We start from the raw sequence: 12,858 nt of genomic DNA on the forward strand, positions 1-12,858 counted from the left end.
AAGGTTCCTCATTTGAATTTCAGTTCCCCGTTAACCTGAGCCAAGTGGGGTAAATGGTGTTTATTTTGAATAAATTAGCCTGGAGCTGGAGTGCGAGCCGCATTCGAGGCTGTCAAGCATGCCGTGTTTGGGAGCCTTCCTAATCAAGCCTGCATGCGGTAAACACTGAATCTGACTTTCTACATCTAGAACAAATGTTTCAGCTGCATTTATAGGAAGACCATTCTTGACATTTATATGTATTTACAATTTATCTGATCAGCAAAAACCACTATTTCCTTTACAGTGTTCCTACAAGGTTCCTTGTTGGTTTAGAAGGCAAGGCCTCTCTATGCTGCACGGACCTCTGTCTCCTTTGGGAGTAGAGAGTGGGTCAGTATCAGCTTTACATACCATTGCCTCTGGATAGAACACCCCCACTAAGACGGTCTCTTTAAACTCGTTTTATTCAGGTTCCATTACATACTGTAGGATTCACCAGTAATAGTGTACAAGCCAAAGGAATGAGAATGTTATGGGTACTGTGGGAGTATCTTTTTTTTCTTTTCTTTTTTTTCTTTATTTTTTTCATTTTCTTATTTTGCTTTACCATCTGAAACTATTGATCTATATATTTTTTCTTAGGACTGTCCTTTGACTATACATAACCTGATCAGCACATGCACCCACACATTCATACACTCTTGAGGGTCAAAAGAAAAGCCTCCACACTCTGAAAGGGTAACTGGGTAGCAGCAAAGGCCAATTCAAGCACACACACTGCACCAGAACAAACAAAATTGGAAATGGGAAAAATTCATACTGCAATTTTTCCCCCACTAAATTACACTTCAGTTTCCATGCTGTGAAACATATGTATGACAAGTGACACAAGGAAATAAATTAGCATATAATTTACATATGAAAAACAGTAACAGTGTACCAACAACAACACTGAATATAAAATATAAGCAACTAATCAGCAAAAATGCAAAATGGTCATTTCTATAGGTACAGGATAAGTCAAGTGACATTCACAGACATGTGTTCACAGCCCTCAGCACCTGTTTCACTGGTGTGTCCTGATTGGTACCTGTTTCACTGGAGTGTCCTGTTTGGTACCTGTTTCACTGGAGTGTCCTGATTGGTACCTGTTTTACTGGAGTGTCCTGATTGGTACCTGTGTTACTGGAGTGTCCTGATTGGTACCTGTTTCACTGAAGTGTCTTGACTGGTACCTGTAGAGCCCCCCCTTGCCCAAAAGCCTCAGAACTGCTTGCCCAGTGTGTTTGGACATTGTCACTTAAGTCCCTTTTTAAACAGTTCATGACAAAGACACAGCTGATCACCCGTGGCTATGTGGGTGGCTATATTTTAGTAGCAGCAGCAAAGACTATGATGGTTTGATCATCTAAAATGGCTGGAGAAGGGGCAGTTTGTGAGCAATTAGCTTTGAGTTTCTTCTCCCCACAGCCAAGGAATCATCTTTGGCCGGTTGGTACCCCCAGCCATGCGGATCACTGGATTTGAAGAGAGCATGACATGTGCTGGGTGGTTTGGGTGCGGACGATGGGACACTTGTGAAAGTGGACAACAGGCTGACCGTCAGTGAAGGCCACGTAACCAGCTCACAGTGGGATATACAAAAGTAACCAAAAAAACAAAAAAGACCATATCTGACCATAAAACCGACCAACCACAGATGAGAGCACCATGCCAGCCGGACTGGAGCCTCCTGCTCGAGCAGGAGTCAGCACATCATGCAGCCCTCCACTGGAGGAAGCACCACTGATGGGGGAGGGTTGTGTGGACTGTGTTTACAGAGCGGCCTGGAGCAGGCGGGGGCGTCTGGAGGTAGTCGCTGGCAGACCGGCTGTGCGTGCTCTGGCCTGCACCCAGACACTGCTGCTTCACTCAACCCCTGCTGTGGAGGGGGGTGCACCGTCCACATGCTGACACCATCCTCCGAGCTAACGACTTGGGTTGAGGTGGAGCTTCCGTATGCTTCCTGCTACAAATGAATTTTAATTGCCCTAGGTCAGAACCACAGCAGTCAGTCCCAGGGAACTGCAGCAAAGTTTCGAACAGTACAAAGTGATTATTGTTCATAAAATCCATAGCAGTTTAATATTTTCACCAACAAAATTGCTCAAATAAAAACACACATGGATATACTTGTTTTTTCTCATGCGAGTTACTTGTGTTGGGAGTTGAGGATGGGTGAGTCGGCCTCCTTTGCTTTCTAATGTGATTTTCAGGCCTTGTTCAAGTGTCACAAACAATGGTTGAATTCTCCTGTGAATCCGGCCTGTGATCATGTGACTCAGCCAAACAGGTGGCCCACAAGGCCGTAACATCTGGAATCTCCAGCTCAAGGCGGTTTCCCTTCCCAACTGAACGCAGCCCTGGTCCTCGCCGGCTACCACTGCTATGATTGGCGCGCTCCAGCAGGTTAATACCAGTCCATCGATTCCACTATACCAGAAAACCACTCCAATTTAAGAGGCATTAGACTGGATACATGAAGAGTTCATTTGGAAATCTGGCAGCATTTAAATTTGTGTGACATCAATTTGCTGGGGGACTACCCAATAGGAACAGGAATAGTAATAATAATAATTAGGCTGAGCTCCAGGTAGCAAGACAAAAAAACAGAAACACCACATAAGAAACTTTTAACTGTGAAGTATCAATCATAATTACTAAAGGAGCTACACATGACTCAAAAGACATGTCTGCCAGTGTGCGGAGAACACCAGCCTTTTACGCTGTAGAATATTAGCTGCATATGCCAGCCTTACAATAGAGGGACGACATTTAGCACTTTGACTTATAAAGAACTAGAAGGTATCTGTCAGTTCAGAAGCATCCAAAATTGTACAACGTTCTACCTACGGCGAGTGTGTTCCCAGCAGTTACATATGGGGTGGATCCAAAATGATCAGGTCCACTGATGGCTCTTTGTGATCACGGGACCATGTTACAGCACCTGTGGGTGTCTTCACGGGTCACAGTGGCGAGCGGTGTTGTACACACACCCCAGCTACAAGACTGCACCCTCTTCAAAGCTGTTTTGGAAAGCCTGAAGCGTGAAGTAAGTGTACCACCTCCACGCAATACTCCCCAACAATTTCTTCTTGAAGAGCTTCTCCCTCCAGTATTGTAAGGATACCTAAGGCTCTCCCGAAGGCAAGACTGGGTCCTACTCCTTATAAGGTACTTTATATTCATATTTAATAATTATATATAAATATAGTGCTAGGTATTTCTGTTGTTTTTCCTCCCCGTGTCTGCAGTTTAAAGTCCAGATGAAGAGTTTGAATGTGGACATCAAATTATACTTTGATGGATAAAACGTGGACCAAAAATATGTATTTGTTTATACACTACTGCAGTGGAGCCAATTTGTGTGTGTATGTGTGTATCAGGGTGTGTGAGACAGAGACCTCATGCCTTTGCCTTGTTTGTGAACCTATTCTCAGCTGTGCCAACTATGCAAATGATGTGTCCAGCACTTTGGATTACAACAGACAGACATCAATAACAAAAATAATAATTTCAACAACAATAATTATTATTATTATAATAAAATAACAATAATGATCATATTAAGTTCCCACTTCACAGAAGTGAAAATAAAACAAAATGTGTCAGTATGAGACTGACCAGTGGTACGGACTCCACAGGGCTGAAAAGCAGGTGTGTGTGTGTGTGTGTGTTTGTATGTGCATATATATATTTATGTGTGTGTGTGTGTGTGTGTGTGTGCATGAGTGAGAGAGGATGTGTGTGTGTGAGAGAGAGGGAGTGTGTGTGTGTGTATGTGTGTGTGTGCATGAGAGGGAGTGTGTGTACGTGAGAGGGAGTGTGTGTGAGTGAGTGAAAGTGAGTGTGTGCGTGAAAGTGAGTGTGTGAGAGAGAGGGAGTGTGTGTGTGCGAGAGGGAGTGTGTGTGTGTGCGAGAGGGAGTGTGTGTGTGTGCGAGAGGGAGTGTGTGTGTGTGCGAGAGGGAGTGTGTGTTTGTGAGAGGGAGTGTGTGTGCATGAAAGGGAGTGTGTGTGCATGAAAGGGAGTGTGTGTGCGTGAGAGGGAGTGTATGTGCGTGAAAGGGAGTGTGTATGCGTGAAAGGGAGTGTGTGTGAGAGAGGGAGTGTGTGTGCGTGAGAGGGAGTGTATGTGCGTGAAAGGGAGTGTATGTGCGTGAAAGGGAGTGTGTGTGTGTGAGAGGGAGTGTATGTGTGTGAGAGGCAGTGTGTGCGTGAGAGGGAGTGTGTGTGCGTGAGAGGGAGTGTGTGTGCGTGAGAGGGAGTGTGTGTGAGAGGGAGTGTGTGTGAGAGGGAGTGTGTGTGTAAGAGGGAGTGTGCGTGAGAGGGAGTGTGTGCGTGAGAGGGAGTGTGTGCGTGAGAGGGAGTGTGTGCGTGAGAGGGAGTGTGTGTGCGTGAGAGGGAGTGTGTGTGTAAGAGGGAGTGTGTGTGTAAGAGGGAGTGTGTGTGAGAGGGAGTGTGTGTGTGTGAGAGGGAGTGTGTGTGCGTGAGAGGGAGTGTGTGTGTAAGAGGGAGTGTGTGTGAGAGGGAGTGCTCTCCAGTGCTCCTCCTAGGGTCCACATCTCCGGCCTGTCGGCCTCTCCCCCACTGCCGTCTCCCCCTCTTCCTCTTCCTCTGTGGGATCAGTGCCCTTGACATGTCTTGCAGCACATCTGTCTGAAGTAGGCACGGCTGCAGAACTTGAACTTCAGCACCAGTGGGCAGTATGCCACTTTGTTTACATCTTTGCACTCTGTGGGGAGAAGAATGAGAGAGAGAGAGAGAGAGAGAGAGAGAGAGAGAGACAGAAAGAGAGAGAGATGGGAGAGAGGGAGGGAGCAAAAAGATAAGCACAGGAGGCAACAAAGCACTAAAAGCTTGCGTACAAGGGCAGAGGCCAGTGAGTGTGGGAGGGTCTTTTGGGAGTGTGGGAGGGTCTTTGGGGAGTGTGGGAGGGTCTTTGGGGAGTGTGGGAGGGTCTTTGGGGAGTGTGGGAGGGTCTTTTGGGAGTGTGGGAGGGTCTTTTGGGAGTGTGGGAGGGTCTTTGGGGAGTGTGGGAGGGTCTTTTGGGAGTGTGGGAGGGTCTTTTGGGAGTGTGGGAGGGTCTTTTCTGTTCCCCTGCTGCGTGAAAAGCAGATGCTGTGTGGATGATATGCAAGTCTCCATGGTGACAGATAGGTCTCTGCAGTGACAACTGACTCAGAGTCCAGAGACTGCCTTTAGTACCACCCAGGCATCCAGCCCTCTCACTGTCCTGACCTCACTCCTGGGTAACAATCTCTCTCATCTGCTCACCCCCTCTCAATCTCTCACTCTTGATCACTCTGTCTCTGTTTCATTCTGAAGATGCGGTGATTGAAATGAGACATAATGGTATAACATGGAGACTCCCCCTTTATAATACATCAAGAACACATATAGCATTTCAGATTCATTTCTTTCAGAACTGCCTGGACAGACAAACGTTGCCAGTCCTCAGATTAGGGTTTATGTTTCAGGTGTGCTAGAGTCCAGACAGTAATCACTGCATTATACGGCCTGGGGTCCATTTCTAATTCACCAGAAGAAAGGACTTTTTGCAAAATACTCTTCATTTCCAATGATATCCCATAATGCAATTTGATAGCTCAGACACTTATCACTGACTCCTATAAATCTCGGCCAACAGTTCCCTCACAATGGTATAGAGTATGGAGACCTGTCCAGTGGGGCATGGCCAGACTGGGGCTATGAAATCTGCCCACAGTGGGGTGTGGTCAGACTGAGTTTCTGGGCCCTGCCCACAGCGAGGCATGACCGGACTGCCCACAGCTCTGTTTAAGCTGCTTTTTCTCAACACTCGCTTAAAAAAAAAAAAACTGGTACTGAAAGACCTCTTCTGTTGCATGTTGGATTTCACATTTAAACTGTGTGGAGAGAGAGAGGGAGAGAGGGAGAGAGGGAGAGAGAGAGGGAGAGAGAGAGAGAGAGAGAGAGAGAGAGAGAGAGAGAGAGAGAGAGAGAGAGATCCTTGTCTGATTCACAGCAGCCTGGGAAGGCTGCCATCAGTGTAGCAGAGCCACGCAGGCCCTAACTGCCTTATCACAATGAGAGTGTCTTCCCTTATTAGGCTCCGTAAGAGCTGGAGGACACGGGAGGAGAGCAGACGTTCCGTCACTGCAGCCCGTTAAGACACAGTTCAGTGCAAGATAATCCTGTGAGTGTCCATGTGAACGGCCTGATCTAGATCCCTCTCCCAGTACAGGAAATCTTAATACTGATCCATTCTGGCAAGAAAATTGCTAAATTTCCTTATCAATAAAGATCAATAAAGTATCTACCTACCTACCTACCCTACCTAAGTATAGTTGTGGGCAGGGTTTTCAGACTCAGACCTTAATGAAGACAGCTTTCTTCAGAAGACAGATTTCATGTTCCCAACATACCCAGGTCATTATTTTGGAAAAATAGTATATAGTACATATGTGTTCAAATACAGATTAATTGTTAAAAGGCCAAAGTAAGAAACATGAAAAACCTGAAAGCTGTTTTTTTCCAGGGAAAGCTGTCAAACTTTAGTCTTTTGTAGAACATTTTGTAGAGTTTTCACTGGGCATTTGGAAACACCCAATCACGATTAGCAGTGCTGTTATTGGCAGGGGGACTCACCATCGCCATGGGAAATGGGCGTGGCATCACACTTGCTCTCGCACTGCTGCATGATGCTGGGGCGCAGGGATTCGGGGCAGTCGGCAGATACCTGCCCCGTGTACGACACACACCGCACCGTCCTCATCTGCTGCCCCAAGCCACACTGCGCCGAACACTGGATGGACACACAAAAGCGTACACACACATAGAGAGATACATTCACAGACATGCAGTTTCAGTCGTGCCAGTCTACAGCTGATAGCTCTATCTCTATGAGTTTGTGCATATGTGCCGTCTGTTCGTGCTTTTCTTGTGTTTGAACGGGTTAACTGGATTCAGCTTCAACTTGCCCTTTTGCAAAGATATCCTGTTATTCAGGTGCTGATCTGGCGCTGTAAACAAGTGAGCAAGGGATGAACCAAATGTCTAAACGGGAGCCAAGTTATCTCTTTATAATCAGCCCTATAATCTGGTTGCCCCATAATATAACCAGATCACACCAGATCAGACTGGATTAGACTAGATAAACAACAGGTTCAAAACAAGAAGCAACAACTGGACGCTCAGATACAGGTGGAATATCCGTGTAACGGTGTAAATGGTTGGTCTGCTCTCAGCTGGTGCATGTTAGAGAGGTCTGGAGGGATGGGGGAGGGAGCATCTGAAGTTAACGACTTTTAGTTTTCCAGTAGACTCCTCACAATGTGCTCCAATGGAAACAAAAAGTTGTTGCTTAGCTACCTAAAGCAACACACAAACGTAGCTCATCACTCAGTCGGTACGGTAACGTGCTGTGCTTCTGAGACCCTGGTGTGCGGCGACTGGCTTACAGAGGCGCATGTGTATGTGTGGCTCTGTGGGGGAGCCCGCGGGAGCGCCCTTCACAGCAAGAAGACTGCCTCCAATGGGCTTTCAATGGACCAGTGGTCACCCTTTCCAAACAAAAGCGACCTGAGCCAGGCTGTGTGTCCTGACAGAGGTTGCAGGTCAGTGCCTGCATTAAGTGCAATCTGAACTAGTGAACTAGTGGCCCACAGATCTGCTCAACAATCCTGCTGGCATTAACTGCTGCTACTTTACGAGCAGGACGGTACAGCCATGAGTAAAGATTAAATACACTCACCTTCTAAATGACCATGGGGTTCTCATTTGTCATTGCTGTTACTCTGCAGATATGCTTTGCCATTTTTTGCTCTTGGTATTTTTTCGAACCGTGCTTGGCAAAAAAAAAACCAGGCCTGCTGCTGTCAGCGGGAATGCCAAGCCCTCCGCATTTATGGAACATGGCCCGAACCGCCGAGCGATGGAGTCGTGGGGCTAATCTCACACTGCTATGTTTTGTCTCCTTTTCAAAACTTGTTCTTGGCATTGACGAAGCAGCCTTGTCTGCAGCGCAGATAAACTTCAAACAACATGGAAGATATTATTACCACTTCCACACTATTGGCCTGCTCAGCCGCCTCGCGTTCAGAGGCATGCGCGTCACACACTCCCTGGGGTCTCTAGTTTATCATCCGAGTGTAAATTCTACAGACTCTTGCCTAAAACACATGCTCATTTATGTGTTACACTGAAACAGGCCCTTTGTCTGTCTGCATCTTCTGGAAGGATGCACTGGACGAAACAAGCCTTATCAAGACATGTTATGCGACAGTAAAGCACAAAGACCATTCCCGTTTGTGATGCTGAAAAGCCTTCAGCTAGCTAGATTTTAAAGACTTCTTTTGTAAGATGCCTGACGTCCACACTAAGCTCTCTGCTTGAATCATGGTCTGCAGCAGCAGAATTTCAGGATAGTCATATAAGCAGTTGAGACCGTGTCACACGATCAAAGTAGCCATTTGTTTTGTGAAATGTTTGTCCAATCAGGATATTACCAGTGACTGTATGGGTCAAAATACAGCAACAATCTCTTTTATAGATGGGGAAGAAAAATGTAAGATGTAAAAAGGGTCCCACCTGACCCCATTCCCCGGGGATCCAGCGTGGCGGTGGACAGCGACCCAGACTGCAGCGGATCCGCACCGGGGGCTTGACATGGTCAGAGCAGAGAGCTGGCTGGAAGGTTCTGGTCAAGTCGTTGCTCTTACACAAAACTATGCGGTGTTTGAAGCCGGGGCCACACTTCGGAGTACACTAGACACACAAAAAAAGTGCCATGTTTCAGTGAACCATTTGCAGGATTCAAAAATGTAGTCATGATACAGTTTAATGTTTGTGGTATTCGGAATGCTTTCTAATGAGCTGGCCAGATTATCATCATGAATTAGGTGTCTTAGTGCACGATAAAATCTGCACTGTGTACAGCCAAGTTTCCCCAAAGCATTTCACCTTAATAATAATACTAATAATGTTGATCATTAATCTCATGACATTTTAAATGGAGGTCCTAATCCCTGGTTAGTTTATTAGTTAAAAGGTTAACAAGGTATGATTGCTCTCACCTCAGACCAATCCAGTGTCACCCACTGTGGAGGGCAGGACTGATTGTTGCAGGACTCGCGTTCGATTGGCCGATGGGTCAGACAGTGACTGTCCTCCAGGTTCTCCTCCTCCGCAGGGCTTATTTTGCGGATGCAGAGAACGATGCGTGTTCGTACGCCGCCATCACACGTCCTGCTGCATTCTGACCAGTCGCCGATAAACCATCTGCACCCAAAACACACCCCTGCTGTGCTTGTTCCTTTCTATTACTCAATGGTGACGGAAAATATTACATGCAGAAATGTTTTACTCAGACACATACAGAGATTTATTTTCCTAGTTAATTGTTTCTAGCATTTTGAGTTTATATAGTCCATTCCTTTGATAATACTGCATTGCAACACAGAGTGGGAGTGTAGACATAGGAAATGAGTACAAATTAGAGCACAGCAAATGAATCATAAAACCTCATCATTAGCTTAGAGAATTTTAGAAAGAAACATCACACCAACACTAAACTAAGCCCTGCAGAGGACCACAGAGGTGGTCTCTCTGTATCAAGGGAAACAGGGAACAGCTTTTAGATGGTGCAATTAGAAATGATTATTAGAGATAAGGAATCATTTTTAGATTGTCGACGACTAATTTAATAGTCGATGTGTCCCTTTTTTTTTCTTTTTTTACTTTTTTCTCTCCAAACTGCCGTGGCAGTTTCCACTGACGCACATGCGCAGTAGTGGAAACCGGGGTAGGCAGGGGACGACATTCCAGGACGTCATATAGACAGGCTCTGGTATGGCTACCCGGCTACGGAACACAAAAGTGTGGGATCACTTTAAGAAAATGAAAGAGAAACGCAATGCAATATCTGTAAGGCAGAACTTGCCTTCCACGGCAGCACAACCACGATGCACGAGCTCCTGAAGCATGTTGTGGCTGATTGTGACAATAATGAAGAGGGACCGTCATCTCAGTAATCTAAATTGCTAGTTAGTTGCTAAAACTAACTTAAATATAGCGTTAAGTTAGTACTTACTCATCTTGATAGCTGTAAAAGTTAACATTAGCGATGGCGATTTGTTTCATTAGCCTCAGCACACATTCATGTGTTTTCTGTAACGTCAGTGCTTACTTAATTTTTGTGAATAATTCCTTAGTTTCAGGTACCTACCTAATTTGTTTTAAATGTAGCCAAGTTTGATGCCAGAGACAAATGAAAGAAAGAAAAACCTAAAAAATTTATAATTTCTTTATTAATGTATTTATTTTTGTGTTGTTTAAGCCAGTACCTTATCCTTATTTTAATAATTGTTGCAACAAGCTGCATATTTCATTAAAGGTTTAATGAACTATGATATAAATAGTGTTTATTTTTAGTTAGCTTATAGCTGAAATCTAATGATGGTTATATAACAGCAGCTGCATTCTAGTGCGATAAGCTGTACGTTTTATATTCAATTAACATATTATCCGATTAGTCGACTAATCATAAAAATTAATCGGTGATTAGTCGACTGTAAAAAATTATCGTTTGTGGCAGCCCTACTCTACAGAAACATTGAAAGTGCTCGTGTGGGATAGGCTAATGAAGCTAACCCGATACCTCTCCCCAGCCTAATACTAGCTGATGTATGTTGACTTGTAAAACAAGGAGGAAATGAGAGAACTTTTTAGGTGCCTTTTGTTCAGTTGTTGTATCTGGGGATTCATGGCTGTAAGGACCAAGCCCCATTGCCTGGCTTGTGAATTACCTGTGTTCATTCAGCTAAGCTAGCGTTAACCATTAACACGCAGCCATTAACACGCAGAAGCCAATGCCATTAATCCGCTGAAGTCTCAAAATCCAGAAGCCGTGCTCATCATCACAGAATAAATTCTAGTTAGTATCCTCTCCAGGGGATCCAATCCCAGATTTGACCAAAACCAGTAATTCTGTAATAAATTATAAAACTGAATAATAAAACTGAACACTCCCCTCCCAGGCACAGTCATCTGCCAAATGTATGTTAGAATGCTGTTTGTTGACTTGAGCTCTGTCTTCATTCCATCAACCTTTCCAGACTGGTCTCTGAACTAAAGACTCTGGAGGTAACCACACCTCTCCCTCTCTCACAGTCAGTAATGGATGGATGACCACACCTCTCCCTCTCTCACAGTCAGTACTGGATGGGTCACCACACCTCTCCCTCTCTCACAGTCAGTACTGGATGGGTCACCACACCTCTCCCTCTCTCACAGTCAGTACTGGATGGGTTACTACACCTTCCCCTCTCTCACAGTCAGTACTGGATGGGTCACTACACCTTCCCCTCTCTCACAGTCAGTACTGGATGGATGACCACACCTCTCCCTCTCTCACAGTCAGTACTGGATGGGTCACCACACCTCCCCCTCCATCACAGTCAGTACTGGATGGATGACCACACCTCCCCCTCCATCACAGTCAGTAGCTACTGGATGGGTAGGCATGGAGAGCATCCTGAAACCAAGGATGTAGAGGGAGAAGATCAATGCCCGGCATGCCACAACCTCTCCTACCATCCCAGAGCCACCAGATTCTAGATTAGTCAATAGCCACGAGCTGATAAACTGATCACTTCAAGAAGAGCATGAGTCTTCACCATGGCACAGATCACCCTGACCCTCCCTCTTCATCTCAGCTCATGCCCAATGAGTTCAAATCCACATCACACTTTGTCCATTACTCAAGGATACACACTCCACTTTACCTGGTACTTCAGAATACACACCACACTTTACTCGTTACCTGAACACTTTAGCTGTACACTGTGAACTTAGATATTGTCACTGCTCGTTAAATGAATTGTGCACTTTAACATCTGTGATCTATTACATCACTCCTACAGTTGTACACCTGACCTGCGGACCTCAGTATGCCGTTCATTATCGCTCCTACACTAAGCCGCAGTCGCCCATGTCTGCATGTTTATTGGTACCTTTGTCTACATGCGTACCTCTCCACACATGCTGTCATCTTGTCTTACAGTCTCTCTGCTCAGTCGCACTAGAGAATTACCTGACAGTGTTGTGTTATACTGGACAGCCCTATACTGATATGATGAAGTTAAAACAAAGTCCACTGTAAAAAATAAAAACAGCACAACAAAGTCCAAACTGAGGCAAACATCCAGTGTGTGACATTTTCATACTTACTCAGGAGGGCATGGTTCCACGTTACAGGTTCTGTGGTTCTCCGGCGGCTTGCTGTCAGGATCACAATAGCTGTTCTGGACTACAGAGTTGTCATCGAGCCTCTTGCAAACTACCTCCTGTTTCTGAGCACCTGGAGACATATAGCTCAGGGTTACTTCATGTTGCCCTGCACACACCAGCTTTGGTGCTGCTCTTGAGAGGCTGTACCGCCTCCCTCCCCTCCACACCTGCCTAAGTGTCGAAGTGCCTCGGTATGAAGGGGGTGTCTCGGTTATAAGGGGGTGTCGTGGTTAAAAGGGGGTGTCTCGGTTATATCTGAGTGTCTTGGTTTTAAAGGTTTTCAGCATGCTCCAAGCATCAGTTGGGCCATAATGTGATCCAGTCAGGTGGTGGCTGTGTGTGCTTACAGTGAAGCAGAAGCCACAGCAGTTTCTCCCAGGAGAACTTGACTAGATCCACCCAGACCAGTGTGGCTCTCCCAGGAGAACTTGTCTGGATCCACCCAGGTGAACTCGACTGGATGCACCCAGGAGAACTCAACTGGATCCACCAAGACTGCTCTGTGTGCGTCAATCGCATACTCGAGTGCAATAACTGCACCTGTGTGCATGCTAGAAAATAAAAAATGC

At 45.7% G+C, this 12,858-nt stretch overlaps 1 protein-coding gene across 1 annotated transcript in view; it reads right to left on the bottom strand.

Moving 5' to 3' along the window:
• Positions 1–459: 459 nt before the first annotated feature.
• adamts6 (ADAM metallopeptidase with thrombospondin type 1 motif, 6) overlaps positions 460–12,858 on the bottom strand; it is a 62,218-nt gene continuing 49,819 nt past the window's right edge. Inside the window, exons 21-25 of the mRNA XM_077019128.1 lie at positions 12,230–12,359; positions 9,076–9,280; positions 8,591–8,767; positions 6,650–6,806; positions 460–4,754 (exon numbers count right to left, since the gene is read on the bottom strand). Of these exons, the coding sequence (XP_076875243.1) occupies positions 4,645–4,754; positions 6,650–6,806; positions 8,591–8,767; positions 9,076–9,280; positions 12,230–12,359 (779 nt within the window). The 3' untranslated portion in view covers positions 460–4,644. The remainder of the gene's footprint in view (positions 4,755–6,649; positions 6,807–8,590; positions 8,768–9,075; positions 9,281–12,229; positions 12,360–12,858) is intronic.

The sequence above is a fragment of the Brachyhypopomus gauderio genome, chromosome 10 (assembly GCF_052324685.1).
Source record: "Brachyhypopomus gauderio isolate BG-103 chromosome 10, BGAUD_0.2, whole genome shotgun sequence".
Lineage (NCBI taxonomy): Eukaryota > Metazoa > Chordata > Actinopteri > Gymnotiformes > Hypopomidae > Brachyhypopomus > Brachyhypopomus gauderio.